Genomic DNA, 27557 nt, shown 5'->3' on the forward strand with positions numbered 1-27557 from the left:
TATGTGTAATACATATTCCCCTTTAAAATCTATGATGAAACAATATATCAATAAATATATTCTTCATTCATCTTGACTTCTTAGGGATAAGTTTCACACAATCTAAGCAGGTAGTACAACAAAGCGCCAACACAAAAATAACATATTAGACTGCTATAAAATAAAGTAAAATTGAAATGACAATATAGTCTAACAATTCCATAATAAAGAACTTCTAGTTTTCAACTTCTAAGCTATCCAATGCACATGCCCCTTTGAGCTCTATAATGAAACAATATTGTCCAATTTATATAAACTCTACATTTACTTTAATTTCTCTAAAATAATTTTCTCAAAACTTGAGTAGGCACCACAACATAGTATCACAAAAAGAATGACGCATTGAACTGCTCTAGGGAATAGTTTAGTTGAGATTAATACTATTTTAAAATAGTTTTAATATAAATTGAATGGGAAGCACAACATAGTGTCATCACAAAAATGATCAGAAGCACTATTTTAAGCAATAATTTACTTAAGAGTGATTGAAAAACCTGCATTTTAGTAGAAATTGTATTGAATAAATTAGCTATACATTGTTGGATGACTAATTCATTAATGTTGGATAGTCACAAGTTACTTTAAAGGATACAATACTACTTTACCTTACTTAATTTTCATTCATGGAAAATGCTAGTCTAAAAAATTCTAGTAATTTACTCTTCGGGCTTTTTTCACCTAAAAAACATTGAATAAGATCACATAGCATTGTTAGAGAGAGAAACGTTGATTGAGTGAAATTGCGGTTGGAAAAAATGTAGGGAAAATTACAAAAAACACGACTATTTATGTAACTTACCCTACCCCAATCTTTTATCTCATTTTTATCCCCAAAACAACATTTCCTTGCAAAAACCCCCCAAGGTAAAAAGTCGTTATTTTTTGTATGGCAATGCCCTACCCATACAAACCAAATTAATTCGCGGGTCCCAAGTAACGTACTGTCGGAGCGCGTCTTTGTACTGCCGGAGCGCGTCTTTGCACTGTCGAAACACGTTTTCATAATGCTGGAGCGCGTCTTTGCACTGTCGAAACACGTTTTCATAATGCCGGAGCGCTGTGGCTCAGACCTGCATTGCTAGAGCATACATTCAAAATGCCGGAGCGCTTGTTTATACTGCCGGAGAGCAGTCCTCCATTACCGAAGCACTGTGGCTCCAGTGACTTCATTGCTAGAGTGCTTCTTTGCACTATCGGAGCGAGTTCTCATAATGTCGGAGCGCTGCGGGTTATACCTGTATTGCCAGACTGCACATTCAGAATGATGGAGCGCGTGTGAAAGCAAGAGAGAGAAGGCCGTGTAAATACAAACAAGGGTAGTTTAGTCTTATTTCATGCTACTTTTGAGTTGAGGGGGGGTTATTTGTGAGGAAATGTTGTTTGGGAAAAAAAGTGAGAGAAAAGATTGGGTTGGGTAAGTTGTATAGATAGTCTATTTTGGGGTGTTTTTTATAATTTTTCCAAAAATATATGTAGTTATAAAGAGAAGATTTAGAGAGAGAAAACACATAGTTAGAAACAAAAAGACTTAGATAAATGACATGTTGAGGATATTGTTAGAGAGAGAAGATACGATTAGATAATTAACTAGTAGAGTTTAGATTCATATTACATGTGAAGCACGTACATTCACCTAATATTTTAGATGCATTTCGTTAAGGGAAAAGTTTATATAGAGCTGAAGTTCTAAACAATCAAATTAGAGCCTAAATTTCACTAGAAGAGGTTGTTTTGATGCTCAAATATCATCAAATTGATCATCTCGACATCAACATGCATGAACATGAGAAAAAGATCGATTTCAAGTTTTGGAAATAGTTTATTTTGTAACGCATTTTTTGGAACGTCAATTTTCAAAATTTTTAAATTTTTATAGATCGGTTGGTCTACACTATTTTTAAAGCTTTAAACTTTATAAATAAAGATGAAAATATATTTTAAGGCTATCACAAAGATTTCTAGTAATGAAACCACATTTCTCGACACTAATTGAAGGGAGACTCTATATAACCCGCATCCTTTTGTTAAATGATATTATAAATGTGATTATTTAAATTTCATTGTATATTATATGATATTGGGGCGATATCCAACCCTGGTCACGGCTGGCCATGGTTGGGGCTTGGGTTGCGGTGGGCCCTTGGTCCAACCCTAGCTTTGTCCGTATAAGGCAGGCTTGGCTTAGATAAAAAAAAACAAAAAAAAAAGAAAAAGTTAGGCTTAATAGATATAGAGAATAAAAAACGATAGAAAAGGGCTGTTGTGGCCCGGGCTTAGCACAGCTTGGCTCAAGCCCTAGATTTTAGACCTAGTTTATATCCCAAGAAACAGATCGCTTTAGATTGTCAATCGAACGGATCTTCAAATGCGAGCACGAAATCGGAACCGCTCAACCATCCATCCCGTCTCATTGGACTTGAGAAATGCCCCTCCGTCCTCTCACACGAGCGATTGTAAAATCTATAATGTCGTAGACACCAATTCTGCGTGGAAATTGGGAAGAGCACAAGGGGAATGAGGGGAGGTGATGGCGCTGGACCTCACTTACCAACTCCAACACGTATCCCACCCACCACCAGATGTGGCCGCGCTACTTCCGCCCCCATTACCATTCTCCGAATGCCACCACAACCGCTTTACAATTATAGTCTGTTTCTCTCTCACCTGCACCATCACCCAACAAAAAATAAAAAAAATATGGGTGCCGCTATCACTCATTGCAAAGCGCACCCGCAGCGCCACCACTAAGATGGATAACATCACTTCTTTGACCCAATCTTCCCTCCTTTGGCCCCATCTCTCTCAAACGCCATAAAGGAAAAAAACTTCTCCACTGATTGCAAAAGGCACAGGTAGCGCCACCACCACCACCTAATAAGATCTGTCCTTTGATCCCATCGTCCGTCTTTATCAACCCAATAAAAGTAAATTCGCCACTGATTGCACCACCACTCAATTAGAATGGCCCTTTCACCCCTTCCGCTCCGCACCACCACCTCCACCTCCACCACCACCACCACCACCACCACCACCACCACCACCACCACCACTACCACCACCCCTACACGATAAAGATAACCTTTTCAATCCCGTTTCTCCCTCTGCTCTGGCTCTTTGTTCCGGGCCACCGCCGAATCTGATAACCATTTGAGGCCATCCCTCTTTGTTAGGGCTACTAACCATCCATCTCTTTATCCTGTTGTAGAGGTCCTAGAATGGGCAAGGAAGTCCCTTAGTGAGGACACTATGACGGCCTCGACAGCGGAACCTGCTCCTGTGCTGGTGCTCGCCATGCCTGCATCCTCCTCCTCTGCGCGCGACCCCTCCATCTCTCCCCCTCCCCTCCCTCTGCCTCCAAAGAAGCAGCCCCCGGGACCCTGGTCCCACCAAGAGACGGCTCACCTCATTGATGCGTACCAGGAGAAGTGGTACTCCCTGAAGCGCGGCCAGCTCAAGGCCCGCCACTGGGAGGAGGTGGCCTCTTCCGTGGCCCTGCGCTGCGGCTTTAACTGCCCCTCGAAGACCTCCACTCAATGCCGTCACAAGATTGAGAAGCTTCGCAAGCGGTACCGCACTGAGCGCCAGCGTGCTGGCTCTGTAGACCCCTCGACAAAGTGGGTCTTCTTTGATCGATTGGACCAAATGGAGAAGGGCTCTTCCACCACGCACCGTCCTCCTCCTCCTCCTCCTCCTCCTGATCATGACTCTGATACCACCGATAACGAGACCGATAATAATAACAATATGAGGAGTTTGCACCACCTCTTGCTAGAGCAGCCGGATCCTCCGGCATCGACGAGGCCCATTCCGCCAAGGTTTGTTGTGGGGAAGAGATCTTCAAGGCCACCTGCCGAGCCGCTGTCAGAGCTGGTGGGGGTGGTGAGGAGTTTGGGTGAGGGTTTTTTGAGGATTGAGCATATGAAGATGGAGTTATTGAGGGAGGTTGAGAGGGGGAGGATGGAGATGGAGATGAAGAGGACTCAGATGGTTCTTGAGTCGCAGCGCCATGTTGCCGATCTCATTGCTAAGGCCTTTGTCGCCAGGAAGAAGTCGAAGTCATCAGATAAGTAGAGAGGAAATAGTGGGATCGCTGCTTTTTTGCACTTCTTGTTATGTTTTGTGTTCCTTTTTTCCCTTCCCAGGTTAGAATGAAACTGAGGGATAAAAAAAAAATGTAGGAATTGGGGCAATCTTGGGCTGCAATAGTACCGTTGGTCATTGTACAGTGAATTCACGGTGCGTTAAATTAGAATCTTCTGAATTATCTCAGATCAAGTTCCTTCCTCTGCCATGCTTTTCAAGCATTACTTCGTTGTTGACTTATTGCTGGTGATCTAGGACTGAGGAAGTTTAGGCAAAGTTCATGATTCTCTGTGAAGTTATCTCCCGTTGTTTCCAGAATCGAGTATCGTTCTTCTGACTTTAAGGTTTATTCTATATCAGGAATGCTAGCTTAACATATTCCATGGAAATCCCAATTTCCAATATGATCGGTGGGCTTTCCTCTTTAGATGCGTTAAATTTGTCTTTCAAAAAGCATTTTTTGTTTGGGGAGAGCCTCTGAGTTTTATTTGAATTGCCCACGATGAAGCTAATCATTTAAGGTGTTTGAATTGCCCATGATGATGCTAACCATTTAAGGTGTTTATACAAATTATCTTCAATACCTGCCATGTATGCTTGGTGTTAAGGACTCGATAATTCCTGCATTTAAGGACTTTCAGCACTTGCATAACTTTCTATTTCATAATTCTGCGTTTTATATTCATCCATTGATGTTGCTTTACTCTTCCATGCATCTTGTCTGTAGCCAGAAGCATTTCCGCCAGTAGTACTTAAAAAGTACAAGACAGATTATCAAGTGTAAAACTTTGTAGCATTGAATGTATATTGTTTCTTGAGATATGAAAACTGGAGTTTATGATAGTCAGGTTTTCACCAGAGGATGTATGCTTCCCATTATGATGTTCTTATTTTCTGGAACGATGAAGATTTATGTAGCCACTTTTTTATGGGTAACTATCTTAATTTTTTTATGGGTAACTGTGTTGTATGTACTGTATTGTTTTGTGTAGAAAACTGGTAAACAAGTATAAGTTTGGCCAAATTTTTTATTGAAGAAACAAAAACTAAGAAGAGCGTGTTATTACTCCTTCCGAAATATGAACAGGAGTATTGGATTTGGGCACTCCTTATCTGGAGCAGGAGTATCAAATACATTTTTTTTCTCTCCTTGATTTTTGGATAGAAAACCATGGCAATTTCGAGGTTCTAAATCTCCTTTTACTGTTCGAACTTCGCTTCTGTAGGCTGAGCCGTGTGAGAAATATTCGGGCTTCAGCCTCATTTACATCACAATTTCCAAAGAGGCTGGTGCGTATGAGCATTGCTTCCCCTGGTCTCAAATATTGAAAGTCTCCTCCCACCTCAGCAGAACCTAGACAGTCCCTAGAGCACCTCAGCAGAGGCTAGGCAGTCCCTAGAGCTGAAGTTACATTTGATGATATTTGGTTTTACTTGTCCATTTTGAAAGATGGCAGAGTTTATGTTTGTCTTGAAGTTAAGGTCTGAAACCTTGCCCCACACCCCCACACCCACACACGCATGCAGACAAAAAAAAAAAACGTCTGTCAAAGAGTCTATGGGCATCCCTTCTCCATGCACTCCTTGGTATGATCCTATGGCTTCTTGAATGTCAAGCCACTTTCTGGTCTATATTGCTTGCATGAATTTGGAGGGCATTCCAGAGTAGCTTCTCCAATATATCAACAATTGAAATGAAAACTTTCTGGCAAATTGCTTCATAGGCTTTGGTGAGAAAAAAGTTTTGGAGGTCCACACATACAGACCTACACAGCCAATAGCAGACCACAAATTTATGCATTATATGTTTTTGTCTTTGAAGCTGTACGAGACATAGGCCTGAATTTTCTTTTGATTGGTAACACTCCCATGAATTTATCAGGAGTTCTGATTAGCGATTATTGCCTGTTAGTTTGTATCTGTGTGTTTCATACTCTATCTCAATCACACATTTGTTATAACTTAAAATAGTTGTTTAGATGTATCACCTCAAATCTTAGTTGTTAATTCCTTCATAATAATGCAATGATATATGTCATCTTAAACATGACTCAAGCTCAAAATTCTTATGCATAATGATTACTGTACTCGAGTATTCCGGAAAAACAAAGGATGCATTTACATTTTTGGGAAGTTATTCATGTTGTCAAATGCCATTTAGGGTTCATCCTGTGACGTCGTTTTCTTCTTATGAATGGTATTTATTATTCTAAACTGAAAATGGAACTTTAGGGTATATCCTTTTTCTGGAATATCTTTCACGGCTTGTGTGTCTTATCCTTCCATGGCTACATTGAATTCCTTTAGTGGGAAGCTATGTTGCTCCCTACATCAGTGTCTCAGTGTCTTTAAAGCACTTCCTTCTTGGAGTACATTTTTCTCCTTTCCTTTGCTGACATACACCTCCTTAGTGTTCTAGCTTACCAACTTCAGATTCCTCTAATGTTAATACCCCACCTACATTAGTACCTCTTTCTCATGAGTTATTATTCAGATCAATAGTACCATCCTTCCTACTATATCCTTTGAACTACTAGAGTCATCAACCATTTGTTTGGTAAAAAACTATTGGGTTGATTTCTTAACATTTAGGCATTGATTAAAAGAGAGTTGGGGGGGGGGGCGGGGGGGGGGGGGGAGAACAAGTAGAATGAGACTGCCAAAATTTAGGTGTCAAGTGATAGGAGTTTTCCTATTTTAGGTGCGGTATGACATTGCCTATTGCTTGAGGGGCCAAAGCTATTTGGGCAACATGTGGTTGCCACATGGAGAAGATTCCTTTGGTTGCCTGGTTGATGACCTTTGATGAGTGCTTAGAGTCGCTTGGAATAAAGTATACCAGCATGTAAACACTCGTTGATTTATCAGAGTATTGGGCAGTTTCTGGGAATATCTTGGGAAAAAATATTTTAGTAGGTCAACACTACTTGATGTTATAAGCATGAGTAGGATTCTAGTTCATGGGTGTAATCTCTTGAATGTGGCCGATTATTCAACAATAGTATTCATTTTTATGTCTATTGTGAAGTCAATTTGCAATAATGTAACCGCCTCTCTTGAGAGAGGTTGTCCGGCTTGTTTTTAGTCTGAATGGATCCTCATTAAACAAAATGATGAACCCTTTGACTTACAGGCAACTTAGAAAACACTAGAACAAATATTAAGTACAATATAAAGAACGAGCCTTCCTACATATGGAGCAGAATAGTATACCTATTATCTTACACAATATTCAATGCGCCAATGCTTTTCTTACATGGAATATGTTTTATTAGGAGGTGTCATTGGTTTACTCATTGAAAGATTATTGTCTCAGTTTATTTGGATATTGGGAACTCTAAGTACTAGTGTGATTCTCATGAATGATTTGGCAATTGATTATTATGCACAATTCTTCTTACTAGGTTTATGAAAATTGGGACTTGTGAGCTCCACGTAGCACTAATGACATCTTACTAAAGTGTTCTAAGAGAAGAATCTGTGGCAATTCCCAAATGGAGCATCATCATCATCATCATCATCAACATCATAATCATTAGCATCATTTAAGCCTTATCCCAATAATTTGGGGTAAGCTTCATGAACCTTGTTCCTTCAATTTTTTGAATCCTGTTCCTCCAGTTTTTGAATCATGTTCCTTCATTCTTCTCTATTAAGAGCCAAACCATCAGTGAGACCAAAAGTCACTATATCTTTTTTTAGTGCTTCTATCCATGTCCGTTTGGGCTTTCCTTTTTCCCTTTTAGAGCCTTTCACTCGAATCAAATCACACTTCCTTATCAGCGCTGCATTAGGTCTACATTGCACATGGCCAGCCCATCGAAGTTTTCTTTCACTAGTCTTATCGCCTATTGAAGCCACACTTAAGTTCCCTCATATATATTCATTTCGAATTCTATCATTTCTTGTCTTGTCACTCATCCATCTCAACATCCTCATATAAGTTACACTCATCCTATGGATATGTTGTTTTTTGATAGCTTGATATTCTATTTTATAAAGCATGGTTAGTCTTACAGCCGTCCTATAGAACTTCTCTTTTAGTCTCAATGGTATGCAGCGATCACCTAAAACTCCGGTTGCACATCTCCACTCCGTCTAATTCTATGTGTGACATCTTTCTCAATCTCTCCATTCTTTTGGATTGTCGACCTTAGATATTGGAACAATCTCTTTTAGGTATTTCTTGACCATCACTTAACTTTTTCTTGGTTTCTACTCCTATTATTACTAAACTTGCATTCCATATATATTGCCTTGGGCCGTATAATTTTAAAACCTTGCGTTGTTCTAGTTTCATCGATCAAAACTGTGTTGACTGAAGAATATGAATCCCAAATTATCTCACTTCTTTCTGAAGTCTTCCTGTAAATGACCTCACTGTTTGGAATCTTGAAAAATATTGTCTTTCATAGATTTCCTAGAGAAGGGAGATGTGCCAAGACAAAGCTATAACACGCACCATGAGTCGACACATCCTGCCTACTGAAAATAAAAGTGCGCGAATACACCAAAGGATGTCTCCAAAGCCACAAGAAGACAGCAGCTTCTTATTCATCAATGATGGTGCACAATCCTCTCTTCCCCAACAGAAAGGGGTTTGGAGTTGGCAATGGGCTGGCCCGGCCTGGTTCACCTTGATCCGCCTGGCCTTAAAAAACTAGGACCTTGCCACAAAATGTGGTACAAGGGCTTGGCTACCATTGGCCAAGGATATAGGGCTGGGGGGGGCCAGGCCAGGGCCAAGTCCAAGACACGGCCTGTCAGATTTGGCCCACCCTGGCCCTTCTCTTCATATTTGTTTTTCTTTTTTTACTTTTATTGTATTTGGCCGGCAGGGCAAGGGCCAGCCCTAGGCGAGGCCTCTTCTGCCATGTTAGGGCAGAGCTAGGCTCAGCCCGGTCCTTGAGGGACTAGGGTTGGACTAGGGCCAGAGCTTGCCTGGTCCAAGCTCGGCCCGTTGCGACCCCTAATAGGGTCTTGGGCAAATTGATTACTGTAAACAACATGTGTAATGCTCTTCTCAAATAAATTAAACAAATTTCATGCATTTTGGGCTACTTTCCCATAAACAAAAGAGTGATCAAGGCTATGAAGTAATTTTCTGAAATAATTGTCAAGCATTTGAGGATATCAACTTCCCCATAAACAAAAGAGTAATCAAAGTTCGGAAGTAGTTGCTACTAATGAGTAAGACCTGGATTTATTGCTTCCCATCTGAGGATTACAATTTGCATCTAGTTTGATAAAAGATCTTTCTGTCCCTCCGAGTCAGGCTAGAAACATATGATTGTGAGAATATTTTTTCTTTTTTTTTTTTATTGTTTTTTTGTTTTTGAGATAATGATTGTTAGTATAGTTGTATTGCAATAATATTGGCATTCCGAGTGACTACAATCCATCAATAGCTAAAATCCTGAAGATAATACAATGTCTTTGTTCTCTTTGGGTTGTTTTGAGGTAGGAATAGAACCTGAGACGTATTGCAATCATCAACTAATCAATCAAGCGCCCAGGCCTGATTTGTAGTAGATTATTTATTTCTGTATTTGAAGCTAAGGTTGCAGCTGATTATTGAGAAGGAAGAGGGCACAAATACTGATGCAATAGACAAAAAAAGTTACCATTGTTGGCCATCAGGGTGGAAGAATGTTGATCAGACAAGGAGGAACAAGGAGTGACCTTTGCCACTATGCTTGGAACCTACCCAGTTAGCACCTCAATAAGTCTCACACTATGCTCAAGAAGCCCAATTATGATAACAGCAGGCCTTCTAGAACGATATTCACCCTCCAAAATTGTGTCGGCCTGGTATCCCATTTTAACTACGATGAAACTTCAAATGTAAGGACCTCTTGCGACATGGCCTCCTGTTCTTCCCTTTTTCTTGCTTTAGATTTGGAAACCTTTCATCAGACCTGAATATAAGATCAATGGTAAAACTTCTTACAGTGTTTCGGTAATGAATTTGGTCGTCTGATCTCCTAAATATCTTACTGTTCATCCTTTGAAATGTATCCAAGGCTGGTTGAAAGCCAGGATCCTTAAACCTCTTCCTGACATTTTGGCAGTTCCATTATATATTCTCCAAGATGTATTCCATCTAGCTGTATTTCCTGTAAATGGCCTTCAAATAACTGCAATCGTTAAAAAACCCATCATCCTTATGATTATCTTGTTTTCTTGATTATATTGTTGGCTTTAATGATTTGGGGTTAGCCATGGAGATGAACTCCTAGGAAATTGTCAAGGTTGAGAACAAACGAAAAGAACGGAACAGTTCTTGTTGAAAACACAAGTGGGCTAAGGTTTACTTGGTTTCTCAAGAGAATGGGCCAAGGTATGCTTGCAATGCCGCTCAGGTAAAATGCTACTGGAAGTTCAGATTACGTATTGAAAGGGTAGAGTACTCTGGATTTTGTAGAATAAGCCTTGGTGGCTCTCTCAACATGTAAATTTTCCATTTGATTCATATCTAGGATATAAATCTTTTGGGCGATACAAGTCCTATATATTGCACAAATGCTCTTTGCTGATGGAATCCGGGTTTTTCTAGTCAATGTTAGGTCCACATGTTTTTAAAGACTAATTTTGTCGATTTCATTATATTAGGGGCTTTTTGGGTACCTCCATCTCCCGTGGAGTTGGCATGCCCTCGGGATAGGGGGATGCTGTTTGGGTAGCACTTGGTGAAAAACCCCGAGCGAAGATGTCTAACTCATTCGAATTTTCATTCAAATTTTCAAATGTTATTTCTTGATTTTGATGAAATACTTCTTCATTTTCTTTCTTTACCATATTTGAGATCTCAGGGCCCATTCTCTATTTGTTTTTCTCTAATGGTAACGGTATCCCCCTCTCTCAAACCGTGTGGTTCTCTATAACTGTAACTCTCTTCTAGCACCTCTCTAGTCATGCTCTATCGAACTCCTTTCTATATCTAATCATCACATTTCTCTCCAAACTCTTTTATCTAGCCGTGCCCTTTTATCTTTCTATTCTATGTATAAACTGTGTGAGGAGCTCCTCCTTCCTTCTTTATTTATTTATTTATTATTTGCCCTGCAATTATTATTATTATTTTTTCATCTTATCATGAATATGTAAATGCAAGGATCCCATTGGGCTACAAATACAGAGCTATGTTTAGAAGCCCTAGTGGGTACCTCGAATGAGTTGCCAATGCCCTGGCCTGACACGGTCGGCCTGGCCCTTAAAACTTAGGGCCTAGGCCGCAAATGTGGCTCATGGCCGGTCCTAACCTGGGCATGGGCCAATGCAAGGCAATGCGACCAGGTTTTTTTTTTTTTCTTTATGCTTCTCTTCAGTTATATGTACCTTGCTTCAAACGCTGACGCATGAACGTGCCGTAAATATACGTACATGCATATTTATATGTAGAAACAAACAAATTATGTTTTATATAAGGGCCCATTTGGATAGGAGGAAATTAAGAATCTTAGATATTTGAAATCTAAGGATTTTCAATATCGAGGTTTTTTTTGTCATAGATTCTTCAAATCTCTTGCTTGGATAAACTAGATAAAATTCATTGCTTTCTTGCGATCACTTCTATATCTATTGTTTGGTAACAAAACTTGATACAATTTCTCTCTCTAAAATTTTTTTATACTCTCTTTTTAAAACTCAAAATTTGGGATAGTGCATCTATAAAATTTTTGATATAGTTTCTTTCTAAAATTTGATATGGTTTGTCTCTTTAAAATTTAATATACTCTCTATCCAAAATTTAATATATGAAATTGTCTATCGAAATTTTTTAGATAACTTCTCTTTCTAAAATTTTCAGGTGCTTAACTCTCTTAAATTTAATATAGTTTCTCTTTCTAAAATTTTAAGATATTCTCTCTCTTTCAAACTTAAAACTTGAGATAGTTCCCCTCTTCAATAATTTTGAGATAGTTTCTCTCTCTAAATATCTTTAAGTAGTTTCTCTATCTAAAATATGATATGATTTTTCTCTTAAATTTTAAGATACTCTTTCTTTCTAAAAGTTAAAATATGAGATAATTTCTCTCTAAAAATTATGTGATAGTTTATTTTTCTAAAAAATTTTATGTACTCTCTTTCTAAAATTTGATATAATTACTCTCTTAAGTTTTAAGATGCTTTCTCTCTCTAAAACTTCAATTTGAGATAGTTTTTCTCTCTAAAATTTTGAAATAGTTTCTCTTTAAAATTTGATATAGTGTCTCTAAACTTTGATATACTTACTCTCTCTAAAGTTTAAAATTTGAAATACTTTCTCTTTCTAAAACTTAAATTTTGAGATAGTTTCTCTCTTTAAATTTTTTTGAAATAGTTTCTCTTTCTAAAAATTTTTCTCTCTAAAAATTTCATGTACTTTCTCTATTTAAAATTTGATATAGTTTATCTCTCGAAAATTTTTAATATACTTTTTCTCTCTAAAACTTAAATATTGTAATAGTTTCTCTCTTTAGGTAGTTTCTCTCTCTAAAATTTGACATAATTTCTATTTCTAAAATTTTAATATATTTTCTCTTTTTAAAATTTAAAATTTGGAGATAGTTTTTTTCTAAAACTCAAAATTCGAGGTAGTTTCTCTCTCTAACAAATGAGATATTTCTCATTCTAAATTTTCTTTGGCTATTTATCTCTCTAAAATTTATAATAGTTTCCCTCTAAAAGTTTAAGAATACTTCCTCTCTTGTACAATTTTAATAAGGGAAAATATCCCTTTATCCCTTATTTTTAACTTGTTTATCTCATCAGACTTAAGAATTAATAATATTATTTGTAAGCAAAAAGTCTTTATATATTAATTTTATAATTCAATGGATCTTTTTTACCATAAATTTTTGACCCAAAAAAATATTAAAATGACACCCTATCCCTCCCTCTCACATCACTGTCTCTCTCTCTCTAGATCTCAAAATTGCATGGAAAATTCCCCTCTAAAATTTATCTTATCTCTCTAACAATTTTCTCTCTCTAACAATTATAAAAAAATTTCCCATGCTCCTTGCCATTGGAGAATCAGATTTTTAATCCAGAAAGGCAGTTGCCATTGAATGCTGAGAGCCAACATTCTAGAGGGAAAAAGAAAGAAATAATAAAGCAGCCATGAAAGCTGAGATGTTGAAGGACTTTCTCTCTCCTATTCTCTTTCTCTCTCTATCCGCACTCTCCCACACCCAATAAAAAATGGCCTTCTTCGCGTTTTCAGCGACGACAATTCCGATCCCTACAAGATTGTTGGGGACTTGCTTTCGATTCTCGGGAGCAAAGAGGAGGCAGCAAGAGTGAGCAAAAAAAAAGCCAAGGAGTTGAGATCTTGCCTAAAATTTCGGGTTCCCCTTCTTTCTCCTCCTCTTGAAAATGTGTGTGTGATAGAGAGAAAGAGAGATCTCATAGGTATGTACTAGCAGAGAAGAGTTGGTACTTGAAAGAGTAATGGAGGAGTTTCAATGGAGGAAACCCTAGGCTGAATTTTGTTGGGACGGTTCAGATGATGAAGCATGGGCATACTGCGAAAATAATTCATCTCTTCAAGATTCCTTCATCTTGGAAATTTTAGAGAGAGAAAGGTAGAGTCATAGTGGAGTTGCAGAGAAATGGTACAGTGATTCAACTTGATTTTGATTTTGTCAACTTGGATTCCTGTAAATTCAAGGAACAAGTCATGGAGGCCCTTTGTAACATGGCCTCAGCTCATATTTTTAGGGTGTTGCTTCCTAGCATTTGAAGCAGTATAGTTTTTTCACCTCAATCAGCACTAGATATTGACGAAGATGAGCCTGCCATGGATCCAGCTTGGCCCTATATCCAAATTGTCTATGATTTGCTATTGAAATTCGTTGCCAGTTCTAACACTGACCCAAAAGTTATGAAGAAGTACCTGGATCATAATCATGCTCCTTCTCTCTTTGTCAATTTGCCCAATTTTTCCATATTTTGTTTTTCCCCTTTTTTAATCCAAATGCTGGAAACCACCAGAGCCATTGCTAATGATTCAGCCACCATGAGCAGTCCCCTGTTCTCATAATCCAGTGCCACAGCTGATTTTCTGGCGACTCATGGCTTGAAAAGTCGTCGGAAATTGGATACCATCTGCGCTTTTCTCCGCCTTCTTTGCATTGTATCTACTCATAGCTCGGGCTCAATTCCAATCTATGGATTCAACCTCCAAGTTGACTCCAAATGGTCACGTGAGAGATGGAGTTTAGAGAGAGATGGTGATGTGAGAAAGAGGGATATGATGTTATTTTAATATTTATTTAGATAAAAAATTTAGGGTCAAAAGGGTCTAGGGGATTACAAGATAGAAAATATGGAGACTTTTTGCTTACAAGTAATATTCTCAATTCTTGGGTGTGATGAGATACACAAGTTAAAAATAAGCGATAAGGGGATATTTTCCCTTTTAATAATACTTTCTCTCTCTAAAATTTAATATTTGATATAGTTTCTCTCTCTAATTTTTTTTGAGATGATTTCTATTTCTAAAACTTTTTAGGTACTCACTCTAAAATTTGATAGAGTTTCTCTCTCTAAAAATTAAAATATGAGATTGTTTCTCTCTCTAAAAATTGGAATGTACTTTTTCTCTCTAAAATATGATATTTTTTCTCTAAAATATGATATTTTCTCTCTAAAACTTAAAATTTGATACAGTTGCTCTCCCTAATATTTTGAGATAGTTTATCTCTTTAAAACATTTTGGTACTTTCTCTCTCTAAAATTTTAACATACTTTCTCTCTCTCAAAGTTAAAATTTTCTCGGTCTAAAATTTTGAGATAGGTCATCTCTCTAAAAAAAAATTGATATTTCTCTATCTAAAAAGTTAGCATAGTTTCTCTCTCTAAAATTTTGATGAAATACTTCTTCATTTTTATTTTTATTTTTATTTTTTTTTCCTATTATCATAATATGCAAATGCTTGGATCCAATTGGGCTACAAAGACAGAGCTATGTTTAGAAGCCCTGGGTGCCTCAAATGAGTTGGCAATGCCCTGACCTGACACAGTCGGCCTGGCCCTTAAAACTAAGGGCCTAGGCTGCAAACGTGCCCCATGGACCGGGCTGGTGGGCATGGGCCAATGCAAGGCAATGCGGCCTAGTTTTACGGTTTTTATTTTATTTTATTTTATTTTTATTTATGCTATTCTTCGGTTATATGTAACTTGCACATGAACGTGCGCTAAATATGCGTACATGCATATTTATGTGTATGTAGTAAACAAACAAATTGTGTTTTATGTAAACTGAAAAACTTTATATAGAGCCGAGGCTCTAAACAATCAAATTGGAACCTATCTAAAAATTTTCTCTAGAAGAGGTTGTTTAGATGCCCAAATATCTTCAAATTGATGATCATCTCGACATCAAGATGCATGGACATGAGAAAAAATGGATAGCAAGTTTTGGAAATAGTGTATTTTGTAACGCATTTTGGACCATCAATTTTCAAGATTTCAAATTTTCATAGATATGTCAATCTACATTATTTGTGAAGATTTAAACTTTATAAATAAGTATGAAAATATACTTTAAGGCTATCACCAAGATTTTCAATATTGAAACCACATTTCTTGATACTATTTGAAAGTAGGCTCTAATTTGATTGCTATACAAACCGCACCCTTTATATAAATATGAATATTATGTATAATAAATTGAAAATTAAGAATTTGAAGAGGAATATTCCAAACGTTGAAAGCAATAGGTTAATGTACATAAATATGAATACTATGCATAATAAATTGAAAATTAAGAATTTTAAGAGGAATATTCCAAACGGCGAAAGATGTTAGGTTAAATGTTGAATACCATATGAGAATTTAGTTGATAACCATCACAAAGGGTCAAAGAGAATAACGTTCCCAAATCTCCATGTTCAAAACTACAAACTCTTAACACACTCAAATGCATAAGCGGTTAAGCACAAGTATGTATTTCACGATGTGGAGAAAATGAGACAAAATCACCTAAAAACTCCTCTTCTATACTCATGATATCTTAGTAAGCCAAATCCCAAAAGGATATGAAATGATTTATGAAAGTTAGATCTTTACGATTTTAAGAGAGTCTGAAAAATTAGGTTTGTGGAGGTTTCAATGATGCAATTTCTTAGAAAAACCCCTTTTCCCATGCTTGTGGTTTGGGCTGAAAAGCATTGTAAGCATGTTTATGTTTCCGACAAGCACTTTTTGAATCGATTTTTTTTCTTATGAAATTGTTTTAGCAGGAGATATTTCTTAGCCTATGTTTTCCCTTGTTTGGCAGCCTATCTGGAATTCTTTGGGAAATCATATTCTTTTGTTTTATACTTATCTAAAACATTGTTTTTCTAGGAATTTGGAAAGTAGCATGGTTTTTAACGATTCATAAAAAATTTCAGAAAAACTCTAAATACTACGCTTTATGAGATATAGTTTTATCGTTAATTAAAAGTTATCTATTTTTTAGTGCTTATATCATTGATTGCATAACTTGCAACCAGTACAATTGACAAATTGTATTATCATAAATTGTATCATTATACCAATTGAGGAATTTAAGATAGTATTCCATGAGAGAGAGAGAGAACCATGCCTCCATGTTTACAAGAGTCTCCATGGTTATGAATAGGGTATGCCATTAAAATAAACCAATTTATCTATAAAGATACCAAATAATTTTAGGGAAAATTATAAAAACCTCCCAAAATCTACTTTTTATGCAACTTACCTCCTAGCTAATTTTGCTCTCAACTTTTAAAAAAAAACAAAATTTTTATGCAAATAACCCCCAAGGGAAAAAGTTTATTTTTCTAGACGAAAATACCGTTCTTGTAGCACGTTGCCGGAGCACCCTTAAATAGTGCCGCAGCCCTATCACAGGGCCTCTGACATTGCGTAAGAGCAGTCCGGCAATGTAACACCGTGCTTCGACAGTGCGTAAGTGCGCTCCGGCAGTGTAACACAGCGTTCTGATAGTGTAACACCGTGCTTCGACAATGCGTAAGTGTGCTCCGAAAGTGTAACACAGTGCTCCGGCACTACGTAAGTGCGCTCCGGCAATGGAGCATTCTGAGTCACAGGGCTTTGGTACTATTTTAGTGTCCTCCGACAATATGATACGCCCTCTGGCACTGCGTAAGTGTGCTCCGGCAATGCAACACAACGCTCATGCACTGCATATGTCCGCTCCGGCAGTAGAGCATTCTGAGTCATAGGGCTCCGACACTGTTTAAGTGCGCTCCGGCAGTGTGCACTTTTTCATCTAGAAACTTTTTCCCTTTGAAGGCTATTTGAATAAAAAGTTTATTTTTTGGAAAAAGTTGAGAGCAAAAGTTAGCTGGAGGGTAAGTTGCATAGAAAATATATTTTGGGGATTTTTTTTATAATTTTCCCATAATTTTATGCAGCCGGGAATGCAATCCTACATTTGTATCCTGAAGCATCAAACATCCATCTTAAAGATGGATGTAAAGTATTGGGCCCTCCAAAAAAAATTTAAAATCAATGTTCTAATTTTTTTAGAAAATATTATCTTTTTTAGTTTTTAAACTTTATTTTTTCAACATATTAATGACCTTCGTATTAAATATCATATTTTTCTAAAAACTAAGGTCCAAAATCCATCTAAAGAATGGATCATGAAAAGATGACGCATTTCTACCTATGAATCCAGAAACTCTAAAAAAATGTCAATCATTTTTTTAGTGTTCTGAACCATCATTTTGGTTCGCATTGTTGTCATCACATCAAAAAATGTCAATCATTTTTTTAGTGTTCTGAACCATCATTCAGGTTCTCATTGTTGTCATCACTTCACTTTGATTGAACCAGCAAGCCCAAAGCAAAGGGTAGAGGATAAACCCCCTTACGTACAGTTTTTGTCAAAAATTTATGCTACAAGTATTTGTTCATTCACATCAAGATTGAACATTTTTAGAACCCTAAACTTTGGGCATGTAGCTCATCAACCTAGAGACCAACCTTATAGGAAAACAGAAAAAAAGAAGATATGCATTACAATTTTTTTTTTTTTTTTTGATAATACTCATCCAATTCTAGATTGGAACCCAAAATTTTAGAAAAAGTTGCCTGCAAGAATATGGTGTATTTGAAGCTCATTTATTCTGCCCATTTGCTACTAGGATTTGGTACTGGTTTCTCTCGCAGTTAGGGGCTAGGATGGCATTGCCTCAATAAGATTTGGGGATTATCACTCACCTCGCTATTCCGCACTAACCTACGACCGGCAATATGATCTAAAAAATTGTATAAGGAGTTGTTATGTGGGAAGTATGGAAAGAGCGGAATAGGAGAGCTTTTGATGGAGATAGTTTATCTTTTGATAACTGGAAGCAAGTTCATGAACTGTAAATTGAAAGTTCCTCATGAACTGTAAATTAGAAATTACTTAAAAGTTCCTGGTTTCTGTGTTTGATAAACTCCCTGGGAAGTTTAGAAGTTATTGATTTATATATTTGATAACCTTTTGGGAAGTTAAGAAGTTCCTGGTTTCTGTGTTTGATAACGTCCTGAAAAGTTAAAGAAGTTCTGTGTATTTGTACTGGATTAGCTTTAAGTAATAGGCACGATGTAAAATGTTAAAAATGAGACCTAGATGTTTATTTTTTATTAAGTTGTAGAATATTATTTTTTGGGATACAATTGGAAGTAAAATACATTTCATTGAGAGAGAGTTTTATTGATGAGTGAGAGAAACGTCCTAAAAAGATACATATTTGTACATCAATTAAAGCAAATGTTGCATGATATACTTCATTGCACCTCAAAATTAAAGCAATCTGTAGACAATGTCACGCACAACTTCAATTTCATATTTGTACAAAATCACTAGTTTCCTAATCAACTGTCTCAAAATAGAAATGAATATATTTTCTTAAGTATTGTGAGTATACAATTTGTTGAGTATTTTTACAAATACGAAATGGAATACGTATTTAAATTTCATAAATAGGTTGTCGATGACTTTCGTCTTGAACCGATTACAAACTCTCTCTCGTTCTCTCGATATTCCTCACACATGCGCACACACACACTCGTAGTCATTGTACGGTGGCCATGGCAATTGTGAATTTGGTTACCTGTATTCTATTGGATTGTGATATAATGGCTTCAATATAACATATAAATGTACATGCATAATGCAAGCAGTAAGAAATCAGCTCATTTAACAATAACCTATAATAACTTGAGCATTACTTACCTCCACCATTGATGCATCCATATCCCAATCTAAGAAATATACGCAACAATAAAACAACATTGTTGTTTATCCTTTAAAACATTTGTGATGCACACAACATTTGTGTGTTCTCTCTCTCTCTCTCTGAGATTATAATGGCGCACAACATTTGTATGTTATCAGTAGCCCTGATCTCGGCCTCCATAAGGTCAATGAAGTAGTTATCTTCCGACTATGTCCATTGGAGGTTTCTCTTGCCTCCCATATTCTCATTCACTGCGCTTGATGGTGCGTGTGGGTCCATCCTATGATACAAAAACAACAGATCTATTATATTCTATATAATCATTAAACACCACACATCCATTGCACACATCATTATGGACTATGCCCCAATATATTTTATACAATTACCTATTATTATGGACTATACAATTATATTCAGATTTCATGAACCCATAAGCATTATTTATTAAAAAAAGATAGGTAACAAAAGGAGCACGGTAACAACAAAACTAAACAAAGCCAACAATGGATAACCCATTATTTTAATAAAATGAGAATTAGTCAGCAATGGATAAAAACAAAATTTGGAGGCTACATTACCAAAGGTACAACGTATATTAAAAACTGTCAAAAAAGAAAGAAAATAAAGATACAAAACAAGTATGAAATGTGAGATGAAAAGACCATCAATGTGCAATATGCAATCAAATACCAAACAACATAGCAGTAGCATGCATGAAAGGGTGGCATCTTATTTCATTCGATGACAATAATGCAATTTTTGAAGGAAATCAACTAAAAGGAGATTGTTATATATTTTAATCTGACAATCAAACTTACAAAATATAATTGTAATATCCATGTAGTTCATCAAATATTCACGTACTTACAATAACGTAGAATTTGATTAGAAATGGGAGCTATGAATTCCTCAAAGTTCAGCAGATTAAAAGGCCAATTCTCAGAAGGTCTATAAATACCCAAAGGGCTGCTCAAGATGACAAGAAATGAACTCTTATATGGAAACATGTAGGATTATAATTTTTTATAAGTAAATCAATCATGAATTAACTGTGGGACAATGTAGAAGTTATTCAGGAGACAACAGTGTTCAACATAAAATCTTAAGGGTGCAACTAGCATACGAATGCATCCGTAGTTGTAAAGGTAAGGTGCACCTTCAAATTTTATCATGGTATATAATTTCGATGTAAATTTTTTTTAGGATTATCTCAAATATATTTTTATATCTAATTATAAAATTTTAAATTTAAAAAATAGTTAAAATCAAGTAGATCTATAAACATATGAAAATCTTGAAAATGAATGGTGTAGATAATATGTTGTAAAGTGTACTATTTATGAGACTTAAAATCTTTTTTTTTTTCATGGTCATACAACTCGATGTATGAGATGATCAATCAAAGGGTTTTTCAACATTAAGATTACCTTTTTTGATGGAATTTTGAGGTGCATCCGTAGCTCTACATGTAAGGTTGCAACCTTATATAAACTTTATCAAAATCTTAAAGTATCATAAACAAATGGAGATTCACTAACGTAATTGTCAAAAGTTTGAACAAATACAAAGAACTTGTTTCATACACAAACTCAATTAGATACAGTCAAATGCCTATAATGTTATGCAAACGATGCTAGATAAAAACAAATCTACATGCATTATTGACCTGAACATATCCAAAGTAGAGCAGCTGCTTAGTGACCAAAACTTGAATCATTCAAAATTACTCCTAAAATATGTTAAATTTACAAACTACACTCGAATATTTAAGACCCCAACGTGCCAACATAACCCACTGCAATACCCTGAAACATTGCAATTTTTCTAATAAATATTGTCATATTACTTGAGATTACCAAAAAATTTAGCCACACAAGAATTTTCAGATCAACACTGTCAAATATATGTCTAACAACTAATAATAACACAAAAAATTCGTAATATTGTGAGTATAATATGGCAAAACCTAGGGAACATGAATCAATGAGTAGAAAATGTTAAATTGGAATCCTCGTTATCAGTAAACAAAATCAATGGCTTGAGGCTTCCAGAAAATGAATAGTCGAATATGGCTATAACGCGTAAAAAAAGTTCAAAGTTGTTTTCTTATTTTGTAACAGGCCCAGAATGCACCAGAACACCTCAAACAGTAGTAAAAGACATGGCAACTTCTCAAAGTTTTTTGTTACCTAAAAATACATGCTACATATAATTCATGCCTATAAATCAGTGATAAATCAGTCATCACTCGATGATATGAAACCCATAAAAACCCTAATATGCGATGGCATCTATTTCAATTTTTATCAGAAATGAATCACCCTTACAAGAGCTAACAACAAAACCCTGTTAAACTTCTAGAGAGAGATCAACGAAACCTCCAACAACAATGTTGAGAGATAGATCAATCTCAAAGTTCAAGAGAGAGACTCAAATCCATCTGAAGATTCAATAAAATCTAGAGACAACACGAAATGAGGCTGAGCAAAACCAGTCTCAGAAATTGTAGAGAGAGAAACAAATAGATCAAGACCAATAGAGAGAAAGAGAGAGAGAGAGGGATGAGTGTAGCTGCTATCCTCCATCCAGAGCGAGAGAGCAGGGTTCCTGGATGCCGAGAAAGACAAGGAGAGAGAGACTAAATACAAACAAAGATAATAGAAAAAATAAAATAAAAGGAATTACTATGACTTACCTTCAATATGAATTTTCTTAAGCTTCATTGAACTTGAAAGTTATTACAATAGCAAACTTTAAATGCAGAAAAATAGGTACCAGCACTTCTTTCTCTTCCTACGAAGCACACAACATTAAATGAAATGTCTCTTTAGGGTTTTTTAACTTCTATAACATCAAAACTCTAACTATTGAGAGAAAGAGATAGAGAGAGTAGGGCGTGCATGTATTGAGAGATGTTATCATGCTTGGATGGGGAAACAAAAGGTCATCCTGCTTGGATGGGGAAACCTCTTGGATATGGAAACAATCTTATATATGTATGCATATTTTTCTCTCTTGAATTTGAATTGGGGACAGGTACGAATATTAGGAAGTTCGAAAAAATAGGAAAAAAAAGGTGGGGCGTACATGCATTGTGAGATGTTATCATGCTTGGATGGGAAAATCCTCTTGCATATGGAAATAATCTCAGATGTATATGCATACCTCTCTTTCTTGAACTTGAGTTGCATTGAGAGATGTTATTATCTCTCTCTTGAATTTGAGATGGGGATAAGTGCCCATTTTAGGATGTTCGAACCAAAAAAATAGGGAAAAAAAGGTTCCGTTGAGAGATGTTATCATGTTTGGATGATGAATCCTCTTGAATATAGAAACCATCTCAGATATATATGGATAGCTTTATATGCATGCATATCTTTCTCGAGGACTACTACATAGCCCATTATCAGTCACCACGATAGATTTTTGGTCTATGGGGGGGGGGGGGGGACGTGCACACTGTTGCAATTATATATAACATCTTGAGAATCCCACTCTTCCTTTTTATAACCTCTCTCTCACATAAATTTGTGTAGCATCATAATGGTTTTATGGTAATTTTCCAATGCAATTGAGGAAAGAAGAGATTTGATTGTTGGTGGCAGTTGGAGAGATGATTTCATACTCTTTTGGGTTGAATGCACTTTTCTCAACTTCCATCCATTAGAGATTTGCCTGGTTTGTATGTGTACATATTTGTGATGTAAAAAAATAACAGAGAATAGGGTTTCAAAGCATTGATGTGTTCCTTCGTAGAAGAGAGAGATTTTAATGATTTTTTTTTGGGTTTTCATCGGGTTGGGTTTTAGAGAGAGAGATGGGTTGTGTTGAGAGCATTAATGTGTCCATTTTCATGATTTTCATATGTTTATAGATGTACTTAATTTTGACTATTTTTGGAGTTCAATTTTTTTATAATTAGATATGAAAATAGATTTGGATGTAATCCTAATAATTTTTTTCACCAAATATATGTAATGATAAAATTTGGAGGTGCACCTTAATTGGATTGTTTAAGCTTGCGACCTTATAGAAACCACATCCATATCTAGACCCATGGAGAGTGAGAGAGATATGTTGGCTACCACATCCATATCTAGACCCACAGGGAGTGAGAGAGATGTTGGTGGTACAACATTAATTTGTTCTTTTGTGGAGGAACATCTAAACCCATAGAGAGTTAGAGAGACGCGTTGGTATCTACATTCATCTTAAAATCATATTTCATCTAATATTGGTTTGAGTTTTCACTGGAAGTATATGGAATTGCTCGGCCCTCTATAATTGTTCGTTTCTCTCTATAATAAGATAAAATTGTTCGGCACTCTCTATAATCAGATAAAATTGTTCGGCTCTCTATACAAGTAGTACTCTCATGCTTAAAGTAATCATTGTAACAAGAGATTATCTTTTTGAGTTTTGTATGGGCTTATACGATGGCAAAACTGGTTTGAGTTTTCTACGGGCTTATAGGATGACAAAACTAATTGTGCCTTGCTTCAAGTGTACTCCATTATCTTCTATTTTTGAAGAGATTTGTTTTATGTATTTTTATATTTCATGCAACACATGTAACACATAATTTTATTTATGATTTTTAATGCGCTTAATAAAATTTTATATTTTAAATTAATAACTTTAAATTTAAAATTTATTAAATTTTTTAAAATTTGCATTTCATCATTTCAAAATTTTAAATATAAATTTATGAATTAATATGCATCTATAATTAATCATAACCAAATTTTACTATTATTATAAACTTTAGAATGTTAGAAAATAACTTTTTGTCGTTACCACAAAGTAGAAATCTAATTTTGCATCATTTAGAAAATTTTAAATAAATCTATATTTCATAGTGTGATGTATAATATAAAGAAAATCAGTATAGAAATAAATAATACCAAATAATGAGTAAAAATTGTTTAAAATAATTTGTTTAAACAAAAACCATAAAGTCTTTACTAACTTCAATATTCATTTACAATCAAAAGAATAAGATAATTACCATATTTTTTTTATCAAGGCCAAAAACGACCAAATAAAAAATGAAAAACAATAAATGTTAGAATAAAATTAACTATACAAAATTGATATGTCAATGTAAGCTGCAATAAGAATTATTGGAAATCAATTTTTGTAATGCACATTCTAGCAAGGAATTAGCGACTTCAAGTTTACATTATAATAATTAGTTTTAAAAAATAACATTTCATATTTTCCTTAAAACACAACATACACATCCACGAAAAATTAAGATGTTTGAATATCATAGTAAAAAATTTAAAATAAAAGACAACGAAAATAAAATATCTTAAAATTTAGCCAAAAAATATAAATAAAAAAATAGAAAATAAAAGTTGCTGCTAATTCCCCCTCTCTCTCCCTCTTTCTCCTTTGTTATTGAACAGATACAAATTTATAGTTCCTATCCGATTCTTTTTCTTGCTTCTCCCCTCTCTCCCTCCAGCCTACTTTCTCTCTCTAGGAGTCCATCGTATTTGACATTTGGTTTGGGAAAATTTTGCACCGAAAAGTTTTGAACAGGTAAAGATACTTCATCCCTATCTCTCAATAAACGTCCTATTTCTCTGCATCTTTCTCTCACTCTCCCTTACCTAAAATTTTTGGATCTCTCTCTTCTCTACACATACTCTCTATCTCCGCGTCTCTATATCTCTCTCCCCTCTCATCTCTCCTAAAATCTCTCTAGGAGTTGCCCTCTTTATATGTCTTTTTATTTTGTTTAGGAGTTTGTTTATATCATTAATAAATACGTTCTTTCTATACATATCCCAAACTATCTCTCCTCGCATCTCTCCTAAAATCTAGATGTTACTTATTATGCATAGTTTCTCTCTCGCATCTCCCTCTCCCGTTGTCTTTCAATAAGAAAAACAAAGAATCTCAACATTTAAATGCAAATTGTGACCCTAATTGTCTTGTCAATTTTTCACATGAATTTCTCATTCTTTTTGTGTTTTTCTTTTGATTGAATTGAATATTTAAGAAACCAAGTTGTTTTAAATAATCATAGATAATTATGTAGTACTAAAATCAAGACATAAGTATAATATTTAAATTCTTAATAAATGCCACGCATCTCTCTCTTTCTCTGATGGAGGTGCATATTCTCTCTCCTTCTTCTTGGGCTTGTTTAATAAGCGGAAACAAGGTCATGAACTTTAAATTGGAAGTTCCTCCTATTTGGGAAGATAGAAGTTATTGTTGGAAGTTCCTCTTATTTGGGAAGATAGAAGTTATTGTAAGAAGTTCTTGATTTCTGTGTTTGATAACCTGGTTTATGTGTTTGATAACTTCCTGGAAAGTTAAAGAAGTTCTTGGTTTTTATGTTTGATAACTTCCTGGAATGCTAAAACAAGTAAGTTTTAAGTAATAGGCAAGATGTAAAATGTTAAAATTGAGACATAGATATTATTTATTTATTTTATTATTTTTTAAAATTTTATTTTTTGAAATAAAATATTAATTGAAAGTAAAGTACGGTGGATTGAGAAAGAGAGTTTTATTAAGGATGAAAGAAGCGTAGAGATTTCTACACCAGAACTTTCTATTTTAACCTTACCAACTTTTATCAAATACAAAAGACCTGCTACCGTAACAGGTAAATTCCTTCTTTTAAGAAGCAACTTTATATTATTAAACATGCCCTTAAAGAAAAGATGTGTCTAATATGTGTCTTATAATAATGGGAATGTGCCTCATATTCCTGCTCCTTCTTATTTTTACGATATGAGATAAATACCTTTAGGGCCTGTTTCGATAAGAGGCAATTATGAATCTTAGATATTTGAAATCCTAATGAAATCTATGGATTTTCAATATCAAACATTTTTGTTATGAATTCTTTAAATCTCTTGTTTGGATAAATTATACAAAATTTATGGATTCTTTGCAAATCACTTCCATGTCCATTGTTTGGTAACAAAATTTGATACATTTTCTCTCTCTAAAATTTTTATATGCTTTCTCTCTCTAAAACTCAAAATTTGAAATAGTGTATCTATAAAAATTTTGAGATAGTTTCTATCTCTAAAATTTGATATGGTTTCTCCCTCTAAAATTTAATATGATTTCTATCCAAAATTTAAAATTTGAAAGTGTCTATCTAAAAATTTTGAGATAATTTCTCTTTCTAAATTTTTAGATGCTTTACCCTCTTTAAAATTTAATATAGTTTATCTTTTTAAAATTTTAAGATACTCTATCTCTAAAACTTAAAACTTGAGATAGTTTCCTTTTTCAATAAGTTTGAGAACATTTCTCTCTTTAAACATTTTAAGTAGTTTCACTCTCTAAAATATGATATAGTTGTTCTCTCAAATTTTAAGATATTTTCTCTTTCTAAAAGCTAAAATTTGAGATAATTTCTCTCTAAATTTTTTGCAATAGTTCCTTTTTCTAAATTTTTATGTATTTTCTCTCTCTAAAATTTGATATAGTTACGCTCTTAAATTTTAAAATGCTTTCTCTCTCTAAAACTTCAAGTTTGATATAGTATAAATTTTGATATATTTTCTCTATTTAAAACTTAAATTTTAATATAGTTTCTCTCTAATTTTTTTGAGAATGTTTCTCTCTCTAAAAATTTCATGTATTATCTCTATCTAAAATTTGATACAGTTTATCCCTCAAAAATTTTAAAATACTTTCTCTCTCTAAAACATAAATTTTGCAATAGTTTCTCTCTCCAAAAATTTTGAGATAATTTCTATCTCTAAAATGTTTTAGGTAGTTTCTCTCTCTAAAATTTCATATAATTTTTATCTTTAAAATTTTAATATATTTTCTCTTGCTAAAATTCCAAATTCGAGATAGTTTCTCTCTAAATCTCAAAATTCGAGATAGTTTCTCTATCTAAAAATTGAGATATTTCTCTCTCTAAATTTTTTTTTTGGCTGTTTCTCCTTTTAGAATTCTCTTTCTAAAAGTTTAAGAATACTTTCCCTCTCTACAATTTTAAAAATAATTTCTCTCTACAATTCTAAGAATACTTTCTCTCTCTAAAACCTAAGATTTGATATAGTTTCTCTCTCTAAAATTTAAATATGAGATTTTTTCTCTCTCTAAAAGTTTTGAAATAGTTTATCTCTCTAAAAAATTGTGATAGTTTCTCTTTCTAAAAATTTGCATGTACGTTCTCTCTCTAAAATATGATAGTTTCTCTTTAAAACTAAAAATTTGAAATAGTTTTTCTCTTTA

The 27557-nt window shown here is 34.9% G+C and overlaps 1 protein-coding gene and 2 long non-coding RNA genes across 3 annotated transcripts; 2 read left to right on the forward strand and 1 right to left on the reverse strand.

Moving 5' to 3' along the window:
• Positions 1-714: 714 nt before the first annotated feature.
• Positions 715-4308, forward strand: LOC18423410 (uncharacterized). Its single transcript, XM_006828012.4, has one exon. It carries the CDS (start codon positions 3286-3288, stop codon positions 4108-4110), a length of 825 nt encoding a protein of 274 aa, XP_006828075.1. The 5' UTR covers positions 715-3285; the 3' UTR covers positions 4111-4308.
• A 2456-nt stretch (positions 4309-6764) lies between these two features.
• LOC148782349 (uncharacterized) lies at positions 6765-10621 on the forward strand. The gene is made up of 2 exons (XR_016053379.1): positions 6765-7692; positions 8538-10621. It is a non-coding gene; the product is annotated as an uncharacterized LOC148782349 (long non-coding RNA).
• An 8599-nt stretch (positions 10622-19220) lies between these two features.
• On the reverse strand, positions 19221-21950 carry LOC148782350 (uncharacterized). Its single transcript, XR_016055141.1, has 2 exons — positions 21868-21950; positions 19221-19611 (listed from the first exon to the last, which is right to left on the reverse strand). It is a non-coding gene; the product is annotated as an uncharacterized LOC148782350 (long non-coding RNA).
• Between the last annotated feature and the right edge of the window lie 5607 nt (positions 21951-27557).

This window comes from Amborella trichopoda, chromosome 4 (genome assembly GCF_054954075.1).
Source record: "Amborella trichopoda isolate Santa Cruz 75 chromosome 4, AtrichopodaSantaCruz75HAP2 v2.0, whole genome shotgun sequence".
In the NCBI taxonomy this organism is placed as follows: domain Eukaryota; kingdom Viridiplantae; phylum Streptophyta; class Magnoliopsida; order Amborellales; family Amborellaceae; genus Amborella; species Amborella trichopoda.